The sequence below is a fragment of the Pristis pectinata genome, chromosome 17, assembly GCF_009764475.1.
Source record: "Pristis pectinata isolate sPriPec2 chromosome 17, sPriPec2.1.pri, whole genome shotgun sequence".
Lineage (NCBI taxonomy): Eukaryota > Metazoa > Chordata > Chondrichthyes > Rhinopristiformes > Pristidae > Pristis > Pristis pectinata.
Window position 1 is genome coordinate 24,652,157 of NC_067421.1, and position 20,937 is coordinate 24,673,093.

The following is a 20,937-nucleotide window of genomic DNA, read 5'->3' on the forward strand; positions in this document are numbered from 1 at the left end:
ATTGCTGCATCATTGCACTAATCCTCTTTTCCAATCTTCATTGCATTGGTGCACCTCACCTTCAATGAACTTGCCACTAAAGAAGAGTTGATCTGGGGGACAAACAGTAAATTATTCAACCAAGGTTACCTGAATTTTATTTACATCTAAAGCTGCACTTGCATTTTCATATGTGGGCATTCAGAGCTTCAAGTCATCATTGACTCCTTCACTGAGAGTACGAGAAGATGTGTCAAGCACTAAACATCTGCAAAGCAAAGATCCTCTATCAACCTGTCCCCACTGCTCAACAGCGTCCGTATTCACCTAGATCCACGACAGGACCCTGGAAAACGTGCATCACCCTCCATAACGCCAGAATCACCTCTCAGCAAAGGTAGATGTTGACAACAAAATTTTCCACTGCTGCTTGTGTTCCAGTGCAAACTTCAGCCAATTGAGAAGATTGTTTGAAAATCAAGCCATCAAATGTGGTCTAATGAGCAACAGTGATCTCTCCTGTATATATGGTATATATGTCAAAACTTTGAAGAAGAACCACCAAAATTGTCTCTGCAAAATCTTCTGAATCCATTATTAGAACTGATTTATCATTGTTAGCATCTTCTCCCAGGAGAACATCCCCAGGAGTGATGCTCTGATCACACTCATCCAGTTATGGTGGGCAGTCCACATCATCCACATGCCTGAAATCATACAAAATAAGCACTCTATCTGAGCTTGGAGGCAAGATTTTCAGTACACAGGAAATGCTTCATGGGGGTTGGAAAGTCTCTTGGGGGGGGGGGGTACATAACATCCTGATTCAAGAGAATCAGTTGTCAATGACTGCTCAAAGTGGAGGAGGAGCATTCAGAAAGGCATTATGTGCCTCGTGTTTCTATGACGGGAACAGTTGGAGGCCATTTCCAAACAGCGGAAGGATGGCAGAACATCCCAGTACACCCAGCCACCCCCTGTTTAGGACTTTGGCAGGTAAAGGTTTAATTACCAGACTAGTAATCCAGAAGTTGAGACCAGAGTTCAAATTTCACATGGCAGCTGTGTAATTTAAATTCAATGAATAATCTGATCTTTATTTAATTGTTAATTATAATGATGATCATGGAGCCACTAGATTTTGTAAAAATCTGGTTCACTAATTACCTTTGGAGTGGCCTATATGTGACTCCAGGCTCACGAATGTGGTTCAAAGGTCTCCCACTTCTTCATGAGCTGATCCACTCTAGTTTGTGAAGTTGCTGCTTCCTCCTTTGTTGCACTGAGCAAAACCACAAATAGATCTTCACACCCCCCCCCCCCCCAACACCAGAATCAGATGGCTGTGAAAGGCTTTCTGTGAAGTGGCCAGTCAGTTCAAGCCTCTCAGTTTGAGGGCTGCATTAGGAATAGGCAATAAATGCTGCCGTTGCCAGTGATGCCCAGCTGCCCAAAAAATAATAAATAAAGCAAAGTCAGGACCCACAGAATTGGAGTGGTAGCAAGCCATCCTCATCCCTGAGAAGCTGCGTGAGAGACAGAGTGAGAAAGAGGAAAAAGTGTTTGCATGTCTAGGATGACTACACTACGTGTTATAAATGGAGTGTTTCATGGCACACTGAAGTAGCTCTCTATGTATTTAATTAATTTCGCTTGTTAATCTTGTGCTTTTTTTGTTTTAAATCTGAAATTAAATTGAATCCATAGTGATTTTTATTTATACACTTCAAAATAAATGCTCTCTCTTTCCTTCATTGTTTTGTCAGCATTTGGCAATAAACTGCTGCCAAACCACAGAAGCTTTATTTCATACATTAACTTCGCAGTGAATTGAAGCACCACATTTTGCACAAAAAATAGCCAGGCTACATATTTTTGCTGTATGCTGTAATGTAACCCTAGTATGAGTATCGGTTGCTGTTTCAGGCGGCAAATGCTGCACGTAGCAGTGTTTATACACTGGCTGAAACAGCACAGAAGTATTTTATAAATGGAAAGACAGATAAAGCTGTAAATGAAGTGAGCTTACAAATGCACTGTGATTACATCTTCACTCGTTTTATTTGCTTAGTGCATTAAACTCTTTGAGGCTCGTTTGTAAATTAGTGTTAGTAATTGTTGGATGTGGAGGGGGCTGAGGAAGAGCCCAAAACTCATTTTAGCAGGATGATTTGTTAATGTGTCGCGTGTGTGCCCTCACAATGTCATTCTTCCTGCTGACTGCGGTGTATAATCACAACCAGCAGCAGCCCTGTTGTAGGCTTTTCAAAATAAAACATCTGCTTATTTTTGATTGGTCAATTGAAACGGTTCAACCCTATCCTGACCTTCCCTCATGAATATTGATGAGCCTTGAATGTGGAAGCTGGGTTTATGGTGGAGGCTCGTTACTACAGCAGTCCAGCCATGTCAGTTTGTTTCTGGCTGGGCCCAGACTGAGAAATGGCCATGTCCCTGAGTGCAGATGATGAGGAGTATGACTCAGACCCAGAGCAGGTCAGCTTTCAGCTTTGATTGTGGGCACAGTGGAAACATTTTCAATTTTTTTAAGACTAGAAAGCCCTTACTGGGAAACAATGTGAGAGCCTAAAGTAGCTAAGCTGAATCCAGGCTCTGTTGTGCTGAATAATGATGGTGGCTGTTCATGTTTTTAGGATAGCTGCCAATAGCTTGGCTTTTTCTTCCCTTCTCCTTCTGATACTGTTACTTTTAAAGTTGAAGCATGTGGCATTAAAATTCTATCTGTTTACTGAAGCAGGTATCCGTTACTGAGGTCACAAAGTAAAGTACTCTCCCATATGGCATTTTAAGCCTCATCCTTTAGGGCATTTAACATCCATTTTTAGTATAACTGCTGCTTTGAATTCATAGGCAATGTATTGTTCTCATCACAAGCAAATCGACACATGCTATTGCCAGGGATATTTGAATATTCTCTTCAGTGTTTTTCATGCTTTATTAGTTCCTTATTTTTAACAGTATGCCTGTAGGGAAAAATGTAATATTCTACTGTATTCATCTTTATTTATGAGATCTGGATTTGTTTTCATGTAAAGCTGGATTTGCACCATTGCTTGACTCGAAGTGCAGCAGTTAAATGTTAGACGTAAGATTCTGTAGCCCGAAGTACAGGTACAGTTTTCATAAAATATATTACCTCTAAGGAATAAACCTATTAAACATGATTGTGCTTGAAAGCAAGATCTGTCTTGTTCGCTGCATGAATAAAGTGGGGGAGGGGAGAGAAGAAACCTTACGGTTTAACAATGAATAGTTCTTTAAGTGGCCGTGATTGTGGGTATTGTCCGAATGATGAATGCAGAAAAATGTTAAGTAGCTGGGGAGTGTTTACCCAAGTTGACCCCGTCACCCACACCCCCACCCCACTGTACCAGTTTGCTGACGACTCGGGCCTAAAAGAATTTTGTGCCGAAATCATTCTTTCTCTAACTTAACTGTCTAGTACACACAGGTTTATGGCAACATTTCAATAACGTGGGTATTGTGGGAGGCAGACTTCCAGTGCACAAGTTTCGGTTGATAAAGCAGGCCTCTCACTTGACTGTTGTTCTGGTATTATTTAATATCCGTACCGATTTCATTGAAATGAACGCCGCTGTGTAAGGCCTGACCTCATGCAGTGTATAATAGTTTCTTTGTAAGTGCCAAAAGGAAGTCTGATACCGAGCAACAGCGTTCCTTTGGCCTGTCCTCAGTGGATTCTGTTTCCTTAAGCACAGAATGTCTGGCCTAGAATATTAAGGCTATCTTCAAATCTACTTGGGGAGTAGCGAGATGTTGGAGCTGCCGAACTTAATATTTCCATTATTTCATTTTTGAACCTTTCACTACCACGTGCGGGATAAAGTACATAGTTGTGACATCGTCGCCCATTTCTGGAACCAAATTAAGGTCAGAATTTAAATGCACTTTTTCTGTTTATATTACAACGGTGTGTGGCGGTTGACAACCCGGGAGATTTGTCTTTGTTGGCACTCAGTCATATAGTCTGAGGTAATCTAGACCCGTAACTCATTTCTCCTCTTTGTGCCCCGAGTTCCCAACCCTTTATGAATCGCCACCGTCTTATCTGCTGTAGTTGGCACTATAGTGAATGAAGGGAAACAGCGCTCGTGTTATTTACATTTTGGTGTGCATGCGTTGCATTTGCACAAAGAGAACCTGGCTACCCGACGGAACCACAACGGGGCGGGTGCTTTTTTTCGATCAAATAGTTAGGTGCTGACTCGGCTCCGTCCTTTTATCCAGGTCAGGATGAAAGTGTCTGACATGTGGTTAGTTTTGTTTTCATCCAACACCCCCCCCCCCCCAAAGACCCCGAAAGTGCTGACATTCTACGGGGGTGCAGTTCGGGATGCCCCAAGCAACAGCTTGAACATTAACATTATTGACATGTTCAAAGATCCATCATGAGTGTCCGAATTTGGGGTGAATGTGGAAATCAGGCGCCCAACACAGATGAACTTTTAGACAGGGGTGACTAACTGTGAGTGTGATAAATTAGTCTTCAGGCGCCATTGGTGGAAGTCACAAGGGGAGATGAGACTTTGCGCTTGACTTGATGTGCAGACTGGAGGCTAACTGTGGCTCTAAGGGCAGGAGCATGTTTCTATTTGTTTTATAGCAGGGCAAAGCTGAAATTGGAAACAAGAACAAGGAAAACACAGTTGGGCAACAGGATGGCAATGAGGTGATAAATGAGTGAGATAAGATGTAAAGTTCCATTCAAAATGAAATTGTGGATAGAGTTCAGGAAGCTGCTGAGCAAAGTAGACAAATTAAGCTACCATGGGTGATCTGCTGACTGTCCTGGTTACTGCTTTCTAAACACAATGTAATTGCAGTAGGCTGGTTGCAGAGAAAATTTGAGATGTTTCCACAAATTCTAAATGTTATCTCTGAAAAAAAGATTGGATAGACTGGGATGGTTTTCCTTGCAACATGGAAACCTGGGGAAAATTTAATTGAAGTGTATCAAAGTGTATGGGGCCTAGGCGGAGTGTATGGAAATGACCTATTTCTCCTGGCAGAAAAGTCAATTACCAAGGAGACATGGATTTCAAATAATTTGTAAAGACATTAAAGGGAGGATGAAAAGAAATGGTAAGGACAGAAGCTCTCCTCGCATGTAAGACAAAAATGGATTTTCACTTGAAGTGTTGTAGCTAACAGGACCAGGGAAGTGAGATTAAGATGTATTGCTCTTCAGCTGACATGAATGGGATGGACTGAATTGACAAAACCAATGACAGGGCTTAGACTGATGAAATAGGTCAGGCTATGCTGGCTTGGGCTCAGTACTTTATCCAAGTCAAGTAAAAGTCTTGTGTATAGAAATATTCACATGTAAATTTAATTTTGTTTTCATTCCCCGCGCCACCCCATCACCGAAAGTGCTGACTTTCTACTGGGGTGCAGTTCTGGAAGCTGCCAGCAGCAGCCTAAACTAACATGTCCAAAGATCTGTTATAGGCAATACATTTCTGTGATTCTGTATCAAGGTGGAAAATGGTGCAAACGTGGAAATAATAACCTGTGGTAAATCACTTTGTTGTCAGAAAGGACACTGACGTTTGCCCAGATTGAGCAGTGGGGTAGGTGGATAGAATCAGGCAGAGGTCAAGATGTAATGGCATCAGGTTTGCTAATTCTAATAGGAAAAATCAGGAGGACACATGCAATCTAATGTTGGCAGATTGTCAGCACAACAATCAGAAAATCAAGGATAATGATGGAGGTAAAGCTCATCGGTTACTCATTCTTGATGGCTGACATGTGGATGGGCAGATCCTTTGCCAGAGAGAAAACCAAGTTCAATCATGTTCTCACTTGATATTACCATAAATTTCAACAAACTCTTGAATGACAGTTGGGGAGAACTATAGTTTCATATCGCACAAACACCTGGCCAATATATTTATCCACGCCGTCAACCAAACAGCCAACTTTACATCCATAAAGCTACTTGCGTAAAATTATGCCTCAGCTCATCTGCTAGTACAATCTTTATCCAAGGCTTTATGACATCACGGCTTGAGTACGACTTCCTGGTGAGTCTGTCAACTTCCACTGCCCTTGAACTTTAGCTCATTTGAACATGCATCAATTCATTTTCATCCCTGTGTTCTGTGCACCTATTTGTATTGGCTGCCTCCAGCATTGTCTGTTCTTTTTAAATTCTCATCGTTGTTTTCAATTCTCTCCATGGTTTCACCCCCACCCTTTCTAGTTAATTAATTTCCTTCAGCCCTACAATTTTCTGAGATCTCTGAATTCTAAAATTCTGGTGTCTTTCTCCACCGTTGTTCAGTTGCACCTACTTCTATGCTGTTGAATGTGGCTGCAAGGCAGGTTCAACAATCTGGATTTTTTTTACAGTTCTGGCTGTAGTTTTTAGAAATGTGCATCACGTACCCTGATGGCTCAGCTTGTGGAGATGGTTGGTAGCTTCTTAGTTTATTGATTGAGTAATAGAGCCGTAGAGATGTTCCTTTGCTATTTCTGTTTACAGCTTTAATGACCTGGATTCAGCCCTAACTTCCACTGCTTTAAGCTATTGGAGCTTTTATGTTTTTCCCGTGACTACATCTTTATCCTCTGGGTGCTTCATATCCCAAAGCCGTGCAGGTTGCTAGGTTAATGGACCACTAAATTGCCCCTAGTATGTAAGTGAGTGATAGAATCTAGGGAGAGTTGATGGGAATGTGGGAAGATTAAAATGGTGTAAGTGGGTGCTTAAAGGTTGGACCAGGCTTGGTGGGCTGAAAGGGCTGTTTCCATGCTGTATTACTCTACCTCCTTGTTGGTGCTAAATCTGTAGATCTCGTCTTAGACAATGGCAGGATGCTACACATTCCTTTACCCACTCAGACTAAAGGAGACAAAATTAGGCAAGGGTATCTTCTGTTTCAACTGTGATCTTTTTGGAAAGTACAAATATTGAGTTGCCATCTACAGTCAGGATTCGATTAGGTAATGATTGTTGATTGGCATCCGCTATTGGCTATTTAAGAACTTTGAGATTGATACAGAATTTAAACTTCAGGAAGATCACAATCAAAAGCAATTGTTTGTGAAACAATCCTCAATAAAGTTTCAACGGCTTAAGGGGAGTTTTTAAAAATCTTTGTGTAGAATTTGTGTAGTAATGTTATGCACTACGAATACCTTTATCCTGTATATTGTTTACTATATTAGCAGTATCTAATACAGAAATCCCTTGCATTGTTGTTTGTAGTTAGCATTACAGTGGAAGATCTTAGAACCACTATTCGAATTACATAGATATTCAGATTTAAAGATGACTGATTTTTGTCATTTTGTGTTTTATATACCCAGTGTATTTTTATATAAATTATATGTAATACTGTGCTTCCTATGCAATTTATTTACTCAAATATGCACATGGAAAATCATGATCCAGAAACTTTTAGCAGGAATCCAAAATGCATGAGCATTCAGATTTTGGATATTTTTAGCTGTTTTATGTTCATACTGGAGATCTATTGAATATTAGAGATGCGTTTATGTGTAATACATTTCATAATATTTTTAAGATCCAAAGAATTGTTCAGTATCTACAATGAAAGTATTGCTTGAAATTTGCCAGTAATTAATAATCAAATTAATATTGATTTTTAAACAGTATAAGATTCAAGGAGACTAAGGATTTTAAGTTGTGTGAACCAACGGAAGAACGTGTATATAAATAATGTGTACAAATATGACTGCTTTCTAATGAGTCTTTTTTTAACCAATTTCCCCCAAAAAGGTGGGCTAACTCACAAGAAGCACCAACACCCTTATTGTTTGATCCAGGAGGCAGTAATTTGCAGTTTTTAATCTGGCTTTTTCATTCTGATGTTAGGGTGTTGCACTTGGATCTTCATCCTTCTCATGGGTTTCTCATAGAAATTTCTATGTTTCTCTGTGAGTCATTCTCAGTTACTGGACCATTTTATCTCCATTCATCTTCATAAAATTTACAAGAATATTCTCTCTTTGGAAAAATGATCAAACCTTGTCTGTGACTATATGCAAAAGTGGACTTGAAATTAAATGACCGTTTCTTCACCTCACATACAAATAGTACCAGTTCTTCAACCATTTGACCCTTCCAACTCCCTGAGAGCACCTGACCTTTGAAAAGAGCTTAGAAAAGTCTGTATTCTTGAGCCTCAATGGCTAAATCTCAACATTAAAAAAAAATATATTTGAATAGTTAATGAGACAAAGCAACCCCTGAATAAAATAAAGGCAAGGCGAAAGGATGCAAATTTATCACTGTGTAAGGCAGTTCTAAGATGTATATCAGGATTTTTTTTGACTGGTTGACTGCCGTTGATACAGGTGCCAGGAAGACTGATCCCAGAAAGCTTATCTCATTTGAAAGAACAAACTACTATAATGAGAAATATGGACATTGATTAAAGTTGCAAATTGGTTAAGAGATCAGTTGCAGAAAGTTTTGAAATATTAGTTACATCACAAAACAAATGTATTCCTAAATCTTTGGCTCCCGGTCTTACATATTCAAAATTTCATCCCCATTTTCAAATCCCTCAGTGGATTTGTCCCTCTCCTGATGCATAACTTTGCCAAGCCTGACAAATTCCTGTAATCTCTGAGTGGCACCTTTTCGGGTCTTGTGCTCCACCACTGGTGGCACAGACTTCAGTTGCTCTCAACCTAACCTTTCAAATTCTCTCCCTAATCTCTGTCTGTCTGTCTCTTTTACTGTCTCTTCTTTCCCTCTTTGTGTCTCAGTCTTTTTCTGTTCCCACCATCTGCCCGAGCCCCCTCTCTCAGTCTGTCTTTAAGATGTTGCTCGAAACGTAACTGAGAACAAGCTTTTGTTCTTTATTTACCTCAGAGTTCCAGAGCAATGCAACATGGAAACAGATCATTCAGCCCACCAAGTTCATGTTGACCATCTACCACCCGTTTGCACTGATCCTACAATGATCCTGTTTTTTATTATCCCCACATTCTCACCAACTCCCCTCAGGTTTTACCACTCATCTACGTACTCAGGACAATTTATTAGTGGCCAGTTAACCTACCAACCCACGTGTTTTTGGGATGTGGGAGGAAACTAGACGCCCAGGGAAATCCATGTGCAAACTCCAACAGACAGCACCTGAGGTCACAATTGAACCTGAGTCTCTGGCATTGCCTGTTCTAATAGCTCCTGTGAAGCTTGGTATAAAATTTGCTCCGGTTTAGTTCTCTATGATGCTTTGCTGCATTAAAGGTACTAAATGTAACTGTTTGCATTAAATATTGTTTAATCGAGAATCAGTGTTAATAGAAATAGTGAATGTTTTGCACTTTTTTTGACTTAAATTGGTGGAATTGAAAACCCTAGTGTGCTTGAGTTTTGAGCAATTAATTGATTTAATTCCAAAATATACTAATTTTGGGTGACAAAAATTAGCAGGGCACAAGATTGAGAAATCACCAGGCTCTGAAAATATGCTAAGGGAATAAAAAGGAATGGAAAGGGGGAGCTTAGGCTTTAATGACAATTTTTCATTCCTCATATATAGAGGTTGTGAAATGGGATGATAAGCTAAAGAAGGATGAATGGGTAATTGTAGAACAGTTTATCTGAAGTCGTATGTGGGCAAATTGGGTGAGATCTTGAGAAATAAGCACAGATAGATGAATTAAATGGAAGCCACAAGTATTTAGGCTTCTGTATGTTGTAGTCAATTAGTGTAAGAGAAAAGAAGTAATGGTGAATTGGTACAAACTATTATTGAGGCCACAAAATGGCATATTGATTATAGTTTTGGATGCCCCATTTTAGAAAAAAAAGCTGCTCAGTGACTTAAATTTCTTGCTCCAGCAACTTCATTTTTGTCATGGAGTACCTGAGGCAGAGACCAGTGCATCTGTTTAAGGTATAATCAGATAAATGTATGAAGTGGACTAAGGTATAAGGCAATGGGGGAAGGTTTGGGTAATATTTATTTTGCATTGCCCTAGCAAAGAAACATTTGGTGGATCGGTCTCCTGTGGTTCTGTCAACGTAGATGGTGAAAAAGGTTGGCGTGGATGGTGAACAAAGGGCCCGTTTCTGTGCTGTACAAAACTGAGATTTTGCCAAATTATTTATTTAAATAAATCTTATTGGTTGGCTTTGCATGTGGCTGAATATTGGTAGTTTGGGTCTGTGGCCAGTTTGATCTTTGCATGCTAAGTTGCTCTTTGATGCAATCTGCTCATTTTAAGGCAATTAATATATACTCTTATTAGGGGATGTGATCTATTCAGGCATACAGAAAAGTGGAAACCTGTTAGAAAATAAACTGGGTGTAGACGTTTCACACATTTATCTGTTATTTTATAGTTGTATTTGAATTAAATTTCAATACATCTTTTTATACTTAAAGCATATCTTTTCATTTCAGTGAAACCACATGATAGGAGTATAAAATCCCACTGCAGGCAGATTGATTGACATTTAAAAAAAACATCCATTTATGTCCTGCTTTTTCATGACATCAGCATGTCTCAATGCACTTTGCAGCCAATAAAGTACTTGTAAAGTAGTCACCGTTTTGATCAGGGAAGTGTGCCTGCCAACTTAAGCACAGCATTGTCTTTCAAAAAGTAATGTGACAATCACCAAATTTTTTCTTAATTGGTTAAATGTTGGCTTGGGAGACATCTCTTCTTTAGGTAGGGTCTTGGGAACTTGACATCCATCTGAGAGGATAGAGGGGTCCTTGGTTTGAAAAATTATTTGAAAGATTGTTGCTCTGATATTGGCAATGAATTCACTCTGAGCATGAGGAAAAAATTGGGTGGTGGTGCAGGACACGGGGCTGTGCAATAATATATCTGGGATGGCTGGAAAAGACTTGGACGTTGGCAAAGAATTCTGAAGGAAAGAGCTGGGAGTGGGTGTGGTTTGTATTTTAGAAATAACTTTACTTAAAAGAAAAGTTAAAAATCTAAAACTTGTAATGTTGGCTTGTTGGTCTTTAGGATGTACATCTTGAGAAATAGGTAGGAGAAGAAGGGAAAGGGATCATACTGGAGAAATCATTAAAACAGATGCAAGAAGCCAGATGCGGACTGAATGACTGTTTTGCAGGATATCTTCATTCAATCAGCAAGGGAGACCAAGAGCCTTCAGTTGCCTGTCACTTCAGTACACCATCCCACTCTCAATCTAAGCTGTGTTCTTTGTCCTCTTGCACTATTTCAACCAAGCCAAACTCCGATGGAGGGGAGGCTGGTTTTCATAGACTGGGCTGTGTTCACAACTTTCTACAATTTCTTGCAGTCTTAGGCAGAGCAGTTGCCATACCAAGCTGTGATGCATCTGGATAGGATGATTTCTATGGTGGTTTTGTTTGAAAAATGCTTGTTTTCCCATTTTTCATATTTGTGTAAAAGGTCATTGACCTGAAACATGAATCCTGTTTATCTCCCCACAAATGGTGCCTGATCTGCTGAATATTTCTAGCATTTTCATTTTTTGTTACTAAACTGGTATTAGCCTAGATCTTGTGCTAAAGTGGCTGGAGTAGCACTTTTAAAAACCTGCATCCTTTTGATTTAGATTGGCTCTCCTGTTAAAAATATCCAGAACTGATATATTGATGGATGTATTTGAATTGATTAGGGTGCCCTTTTAGGTGAATGATGGAAATTTCTAATAAATTTCTCTGAACACAAGGAAAGAATTGGGTAGCAGTAAAAGACTCCTCCTTCAGGGTGTACATCGTGACGAGTGTAGAAGAAGGGGAAAGAGTGAGGTGGTGGGGCAGTGGGGAGGGGAAGGGAAAAGAGTCACATAGGAAAGAAGTACCAAAGCAGACACAAGTTAAATACACATTTATGAATGGGCTGCTTAAAGAAAAAAATGACTGCTCATAAAATATGCTTGAGTTTGTTAATCTCTGTCTTAGATGCAATTTTATTGCCCACATCTAGTGGGCTGCCCTGACATGGCTCCATTTCTACTCAATTGAAAGCATCCACACATCCCGATAAATGGGTTGTTTTCTGGTACATATAAAGCCTTGTATGGATTTATCCCTGGATCTGTCATCTTCATCATCCATACATTGGTAACATTGTTTGCGGGCATGGGGCAGCTACCTTATGAAGGCTGGCTGCATTCAGCTCTCCCTCTTGTGCCTCTTTGACCTAGAAACAGCTCCAAGCTGCAAGCTGCATCTCATTTAGCTGCAAGAAATTTGGCAGGAAATTGCAAGTGAATAGATTTGACATAGGAAGTGTGTTGTGATCGACAGGAAATATACAATGTTGTATAGTTTCTAGCTAATGATAGGCATGCATATTGAGTGCCACAGTCCTCATGCATATGAAACAATTGATTTGTTCTTGCTACTCATATAATGAGTTTTTTGAAGTTACTTGTCAAAGAATAAAAAATATGAAATCAACTTTTTTTCACCTTTCTTGCTTTTAATTTTAAGTAACTTCAAGGGAAGGGAGGAATTCCAAGGGGAAAGGGACATATTTAAGGTCTGATACAGTTAACTATTTACTTCCTGGTCACTTGTACATTTAGAATATTAGCACCGTGTTTATCAAGAGAGTATTGGGGAAAAGGAAAAATGCTTCAAATGCATCTTATGTGCTCACACTCTCATGAGCAATTGATACTACTTGTAATTCAGTACTGTGATTCCTGGGTCTGAGATTACTTGCCATGATTTTCCCACTGGAGGAGCAACCTCGTAGTTCAGAAATCAATTGCTGAAATCTTTGCCAGGTGAAGTACCAAAGAAATTTTGCTGTACCTTTGCTTTATGTCAAAGTATTTAGGTTGCACAAGTTTCTAGGTGTTCGGTCAGTCGGGTGCTGTCATGTCAGTAAGTAATTGCCCTTGGAGAGTGCCAGATAACCTATTGCCAACTATATTCTGAAGATGTTGCAGAGGCCTATCCTCCCATCTTCATTTTTTTTTCACTTCTCCAAACATTTCATTTCTGTTTTAGCGGCACCTTCAATTTACTTCACTTGTTCTCAAAGAATGTTCCTTCTCCATGCCTCCTTTCTGTACAACTGCCGAAGCAATTCCCTAAGCTTTGCCCTCCCTTCACAAACATCCTCCAACCTGGCAAAACAATGAATTTCTGTAGTTCTGCTTTATAAGCCTAGAAAATAGAGCAATAAGATTTGAACAAACAGAGCTAATTGAGATTTGTTTTGATTATTTACAGCATAGGACAGTAGGGCGACCAAAAGGAAAGCTTGGAACCTCTGCAGCTGTGAAGCTTGCTGCTAACAGAGCTACAGCTGGAGCACGTAGGAGGAGAACAAGATGTCGGAAGTGCGAGGCATGTTTAAGAACCGAATGTGGCAAATGCCATTTCTGCAAGGATATGAAGAAGTTTGGAGGACCAGGGAGAATGAAACAATCCTGTATCATGAGACAGTGCATTGCAGTAAGTCACAAAAAGGGTGACATTTTCCCATCTACTATGTATATGTTAAAGGTTGATAAATGTAAAAAGTGATGGGAACCCTTTGAACTTGGAATTTTCTTACAATTTCTGCTACACCAAAATGGATTAATAACCTTTAGCCACTTTTAGCTAAAAGGCCACGTTGAGCACGTTTGAGGACATCCAGGAATATTGCACGCCTTGGTCAAATTAAAACATGAGCATTTGATTTCAGATCAGATTTGGCATAACTGAGTTTAAAAGTATCAAAACATACCTGAACACAGTGGAATTACAGGTATTATAACTGCTTCATAATCCACTCAATTAACTAAAAGTTGGGAATTAGGCATGTCAAATGTCAGTTGAGCCAATTTACAAATGGTTGGATGTTCTTAATTTCACTTTTTAAGGAAAAACAGCCAGCGTTAGCATGCATAGGCATTTTTTAATACTCTGACCAGTTATCAGGTCCACGTTTATGCAGAATGTCATTAGAGAAAGCAAATACTAACTTTTGATGCTGAATGTCAAAAAAAAAACTGCTGATGTTAGAAGAATGAATTAAAGACTGCTGGAAACACTCAGCAAGTTGGGCAGTGTCTGTGGAATGAGAAACAGAGAGAAAGTTACAGGTCGAAGACTCTTTATTGGAACTGGTAATGAGGAAAAACAAGTTAGTTTTAAGTACAGAGTGGTTGGGGGAGGCATGGGTTGAACAAAGGGAATATTTCTGATAAAGTGAAGGTCAGGGTTTTCCAGAGGAAGGTGATTGTGGTAGGTGGGGCTCAATCATCTCTGCTTCAGAACATCACTCCAGGTGATCTTTCAGTGCAGTGTCTAAGGCCCTACCTTCAGTTGTAAATTGGAGCAGTTAGTGTCCACAACATTCAAGTGTGAGCTGATAAATAGCAATTAACATTTATGTCACATGTAGGTTTTGTCTGGCAGTTTTGCCGGGAAACAATTATCCATCTTAAAATTAAAATTTTAAAAATGAATGAAGTTATATTAAATAATTGCTTAAGGTGTATATACAAATCCACTTGAGAATTCAAAACATTATTGAGGAAGAAAGAAAATATTGGTGCCTGCAGATGTAGCAATTGTTCTGCTGTGATACAGCTATTTCTGACTGCAAACACTCACTCCACAGTTGAATGAACTTGTAACATTAGTTGTTTGAATGGCATTAAAAATTCTTTATTAATTTGCATAATAATTAAACTCAATTTTGTCAATAGCGTCAAAAAGGCCAGCTATTTAATCCTTGGCAAATTTAACAAACCAACATCTCCAAGGAGTCCTATAATCCATTAATTTTAATGTGCTTTTAAATCTTCCATTTTTAATTCTAATCTACCTGCATACACTTTCATTGGCCTTTGGTTACCACACCCAAGCTAGTCTTCCCCATGCGTGAGCCTACTTCGATTAACAGGTTATTCATCCCTTAACAGGCATTGCATAGAGCTAAGTCGCCCTTTCATCCATTGTTCACGCATTTCCAACATGCACCTATCAATAATGATCACGAGAGATATCCCAAGCTAACATGCATTCCATCATTCACCCTATCCAAGGGACATTGAGGTCATTAGTAATACCTTTTCCTGTATAATGAGAGAACCTGGGACAGTTTGCATAAATCATTGCAACTTTGTCAGAAAGTACATTGCAAAAACATTGTTACAAATAAATGAATATTAAATTTGCATCATCTCTAGACTTTGCCTTACATTTGTCACTGGTTACTTTTCCACTCTCTCCTTTTTCTCCCACTCTCCTATATTAAATTCCTATTTCTAGGCCCTTTAAAACTGTATAGTGTAAGGTGGTGAGAATAGTTAAAATAATCTTCCACTTTCCCTGCCTCCCTCCACAAATATGACAACACATTTTAATGTATTTTCAATGATTTGGAGAAATTTGAGCAACCTGAAAATTGCTTTCGTGCATCTTTCATGCATCAGCAAACCAATTTTAAAATGTCTATAAAATATCTGATCAGTTGGATTTCAAGCTGAATAAATGTTTTGGGCAATGTTAGTATCTAAGCCACTTGAGAAAATGTTTGCCCTGTAATTGAAGCATAATCATAGAAACATTTGCGGGGCTATAGGTAAAAGTAATTGAGTAGGACTAATTGGATGGTCCTTAAAAAGGAAAACAAACACTATGGACCAAGTGGTGGCTGTATTCATCACAAGAAATTGCAATTAAAAGAAAATATAATGTGATTTGGAATTTCTATTGTGTGTCATTAATTCCCACCCTAACTGCTCATTTATACTGGTTATTTATTTACATTACATGGAATAAAAACAAGACATGAGAATTAGCAACAGGAGTAAGCCATCTGGCCTTGCTCGCTTGCTCCTCCAACTATCATGATTATAGCTGATCTACCTCAACAGCATTTTTCTACACTATCCTGATATTCCCTAGTTCTTATAATATCCAGAAATCCATCAAACTCTCTTTTGAATGAATTCAACAAATGAGCATCCACAGTCCCCTGTGGCTGAGAATTACAAAGATTCACGATCCTTCTGAGTGAAGACATTTCTCTTCATCTCAAACCTAAGTGGCCTACTCCCAATTCTTGACTCATTAACCAGGGAACTCTTCTTCCTGCATCCAGCCTGTTGAACCCTGTAAGAATTTTAGTCTAATCTACTCATTCTCTCTCATATGGCAAATTGACCATCCCAAGTTTAGTGAATCTTTGTTGCACTTTCTCTATGGCAAGTGTATCCTTTAGATAATGAGGCCAAAACTATATGCAATGCTTTCGGTGTGGTCACCCCAAGGCCCTATATAATTGCAGTATGATTCATTTACTGCTCTACTCAAACCCCCTCACAGAGAAGTGTTGCAGCTGCATGTTAACTTTCAATAATTTTTGTAGAAGAACACCAAGGTCCCTTCTGACATCGACATTTCCTTATCTGTCACCATTTTAAAAAAATACTCTGCTGTTTGTTTTAGTGTACCAGAGTGGGCAATTTCACAATTTTTCCAAGTTATATTGAATTTAGGATTCTTTCAATAGTAACAATCAACAGTTTTAACTCAGTGCCTTATACATAAAGCTCTCCTCTGGGTAAAGTACTTGGAAGGGATCATTCTTTCTTTCACATCCTGCAGGAGCAGTTACAAAGTAGTGTCTGAAAAGAGATTTTTTGCAACAGTCAACATGCATGTGTATTATTGTTCCAGACACTAATAAATGATTAATTTATTTAAATCGTAGCCGGCACTCTTAACATTTGCCTCTGTGCACTTTCTTACAAAACTGAACCATTGTCAATAGTTCTATTGTTGGCCCAGAATTCCCTATGAACGTGAAATTGGGTAAGCCAAAAAAAATGCACGAGGTCAACCAGATGCATTCATGTTTAATTCCAAGTTCCCTCTGCTCCAAATTCACATTGGAACATGTGTGTTTATCTTAATTTGTATTTGCTATGCTTTCATGCATTTACCGACTCTGTTAACAACAAAGCCAGGAAGTCTATCCAATTCAACAAATCTCTAATTGTTTAATCTAAGTGTTAAATAGTGTTCAGTGAACAAGAATTTGTGGTTGAATGGGGTAAATTAATCATTGTATGCCTTCATTGCATTACTGTTCTGCAATATTTGCTCAATATATAAAAAAATTAAATACGTAACTATCATAAACATTGCTAATGTCACTTAATTTGAAAATGTTACGCAGCATTCAGTAATTAAAGCACAGCTTAAAGGGTTCTGTAATTTGATGTTTGATATTGTTTAAATACTCTGGATAAATATTTATTTGCTATAAATATTCTCTGTGGTGTAGACTGACCAGCAACATTAAGTAATCCTGGTGAAACTTTACTGAGTGTTTGTCATTGAGAGCATTCTTTTTATTGAGACAAGTTCTAATGCATTGAATTTTTTTGCAGTAACAAAATGAAGATAAAGCAAAGGCAAAATAAAGGCTCCTTTGTTTTATCTTCATTTTCAGAAGAGCTATCTCCTGCTTTCTTACAACAAACTGCCTTTAACACAGTAAGACAGAAGGGCATGAATAATTGAAAAATTGAATAAGTGACTACATTATTGTCAACCAAATAAGTTAAAAGTTGGGTTTTAAAGTTAGCAAAATGATGGGATGGAGAGCTCAAGTTACTGAAAACTTTGGTATTGATATTAGAGTGGAGAAAGGTATTACTGCAGAGCTAGCACAAAGGGCTATACAAGGTGGCAGGGTAGATTGGCAAGAAGCTGTGGAGAGATTTGCAAGCAAGAACAGGAATTTTAAGTTCAATGAGTTCATAATAGGGAATGAATGAACATTGGAAAATACAAGAGATGTGGTAGAATGGAATGGCAATAGCAACAAACTTAGAAGCAATCCTAGCCAAGATGATGAAGACCTATATGTATTTTTATAGCTTCTTGAACCTTATTTAGAATTGAGTGTGCAGAGCGGTTGAGAACCACAAGAATTATCTGTCCATCTAGATGAGAGTTTTGCACAAAGGTTTGTCTCTATCATTCAGTCAGACAAATTAAAGACAAAATACTTGCCAGGAAATGTAAGTAGGGGAAAATCAGCAAGATAGATGTACAGTGTAGGAAATAAAATTACCAGGGAGATTTTTAAAAGTACCTTGGAGTGAAAGTGAGCTTAAGGTTCTGATGAAGGGTTTCTGTTTTACTTCAGATTTAGAGCATCTGCAGTTTTCTTGACTTTCATTTAAGGTTAAAGGATTGGAGAAGAGCTATTTAAAAAAAACATATTGTGTTAGGGATACTTATCCAGAATAATGGAGTATGGAACTACAGAGATGGTACTAAAGTGGACTGGGAATAATTGTTGTTGGTCTTGATGGCATGTATCACAAACAAGGTTTTTAAACTACTGAGTATCTCTTTCTCTGCAGCCAGTCCTGCCACACACAGCGGTCTGTCTTATCTGTGGAGAAGCAGGAAAAGAGGACACTGTGGAAGAAGAGGAGGCAAAATTCAATTTCATGCTGATGGAATGCTCAATTTGTAATGAAATTGTGCATCCTGGCTGCTTAAAGGTAAAACAGTCAAAGGTAATTTTTTTCCCCCACTCACCTCATAATCCTTTTGCTGGATAATTTTCATATATAATTTGGATAATGAATTCCATCAGACTGTCAATTACATTTAAAAGGAAATTGGAAGAAAGTGCCTCAAAAATAATCGAGGATTTCAGTGTTAAATAGAAGTCCACAGATACTTTAAATATAAAATTAAGCTTTTACTGGTATTTCAATCATTAGTAGGCATTTTATTAGTAATTAGCCTGCAACTAATGAACAATTTGCATTTATAAAGCACATTGAATGTTGAAATAGATCACAATGTTTTGCCTAGTCATGAGGAAGGAAAAAGAATTCCATTTTCTTATGTTAGGTTAATTTAAAGCAGAGTCTAGATGTGGGCCCATTTATGACTGCGTAATTAAATATTTATGTTTTTTAATCATGACATCCAGTTATAGAGAGATTAACAGTTAAATAAAATCTCTTCGACTTTATTAAAATACCAAATACTGAAAGGTCTGGATAGAGTGAATGCAGAGAGGATGTTTCCATTAGTAAGAGAGTCTAGGATCCAAGGGGACAGTGTCAGAATAAAGGGACAGCCCTTTAAAACTGAGATGAGGAGGAATTTCTTCAGCCAGAGAGTGGTGAATCTGGAATTTGTAGCCACAGAGGGCTGTGGAGACCAAGTCATTTAGTGTATTTAAGACAGAGAGAGGTTCTTGATTGGTAAGGGGTTACGGGTTACGGATGAAGGTGGGAGAATGGGGTTTTAAAATAAAAGCCATGATCGAATGGTGGAGCAGACTTGATGGGCTGAATGACCTAATTCTGCTCCTATATCTTATGGTCTTAAAACTACTACTAACATATTACATGCATACATGACTGTAGAGGTACATTTTAAAAAAAAAATTTGATGTCCAAATACCGGTTACCATTATATTTTTGGGGAAACTGATAAATTATTCTATTCAGATTTAAGTGCATCTCGTGTTTAAGGCTTTGAACTGAGATTTGGAGATTCTTCATTGCTCTATGGGTATTCTGGATTGGATCTAAGGAAGATGATCTGAAACTATGATGTTGATACTTGGATTCCACCCCAAAAGAAATTAATCCAAAACAAATCAGTTAAAGGCACTGATGAGAGGCGTTCTGTAATGAGTTTCATGTATCAAATCATTTGTGAATTGAAACACTCATTTTGTCTGTGAAACACACTTGTTTTCTATATGTCAAATAGAGAAATTCCAGATACTATGTACAATATCTTTTTAATTTTCACCAGTTCAGAGTTGCTGTTTAAGCTCATATTTCAACATTGTAGCTTTGACCATAAGGCAACAGGTACAGCTATATAAACTCCCACTCAGTTTTTCATTACTTTAAACAATCATGCTGTAGCAATATTATTTTCTTGATCACAAAGTATTATTATGATTTTCAAAATTGTATGGCTCCTGCAATCCCACCATTGTCAATTGGCCACCATTTTAATCCTTTTTTTAAAGTTAGTGCGTGTTTTAAGGTTTAAAATTATCTGTACTTATACCCCTTTCACCGTGCTTCTTGAAACTGGGGACACGTGCAGTACCATGTGAGTTGGCTGGGGGCCATGATTCATGATTTTAAAGCTATGCGGTTTGAAATGCAGTGCTCTGACCTGTTTTTTTCATGTATACCAAACCTGTTAATAATCAGATTGTGTTGCCGTTATATGATGAAATTTATACAGAATTATTTATCAGTTGTTTTCTTTGTTTTAGTCAAAATATAATTCTGCCACTTTGTGTTGTAAAGAATTATTGATTTTAATGGATATATTTCCTGTGCTTGTTAGCTACAGGATGGAGATGGAGTTGTTAATGAAGAGTTGCCAAACTGCTGGGAATGTCCAAAGTGCAACCATGAGGGTAAAACAGGGAAAGTAAGTTTAACTAGAGTTTTCTTTCTGGCTTGTCTTGTATTGTGAGAGAATCATTGTAGTCAAGTCTAATCTGACCTTGTACACTTGGAAACATAGAAAGTAGAAGTAGGCCATTTGACCCTTAGAGACTGCTCTGCCATTCAACGTGATCATATCTGATCAACCAAATTCAATATCTTCCTAGCATGTGGTATTGGCAGTAATACTGAGGTTATTAACCCTATATTTTTGAGATCCTACCTTTTTCATCAACTTCCTAATTTTTTTATATTCAGCTAATTGAGGTTCATCCTTCTTTTCACCTATGCCATTGGTACTGATGTGCATCACAGCAACAGGGTGCTCACCCTACCCCTCTAGAATGCAAGTCTGAGAAATCCTTGATCCTGTCACCAGGGTGGCGAAAAGCCCTCTTGAAGTCTCACTTGCAATTGCAGAAATGCCTCTGTTTCCCTTACAGTTGAATCCCCTATCAATATAACCCTTCCATTCTTTTTAACTCCCCTCCTGCACATCTGAG

General features: G+C 38.4%; 1 protein-coding gene across 16 annotated transcripts in view; it reads left to right on the forward strand.

Annotated features, from left to right (window-relative positions):
* Positions 1-20,937, forward strand: part of LOC127579657 (lysine-specific demethylase 2B) — a 196,989-nt gene that overhangs the window by 142,442 nt on the left and 33,610 nt on the right. For all 16 annotated transcript variants that reach the window (XM_052032594.1, XM_052032599.1, XM_052032595.1 and 13 more), the window contains 3 exons: positions 13,209-13,433; positions 18,356-18,499; positions 20,331-20,417. In XM_052032594.1, coding sequence (XP_051888554.1) covers positions 13,209-13,433; positions 18,356-18,499; positions 20,331-20,417 — 456 coding nt within the window. The remainder of the gene's footprint in view (positions 1-13,208; positions 13,434-18,355; positions 18,500-20,330; positions 20,418-20,937) is intronic.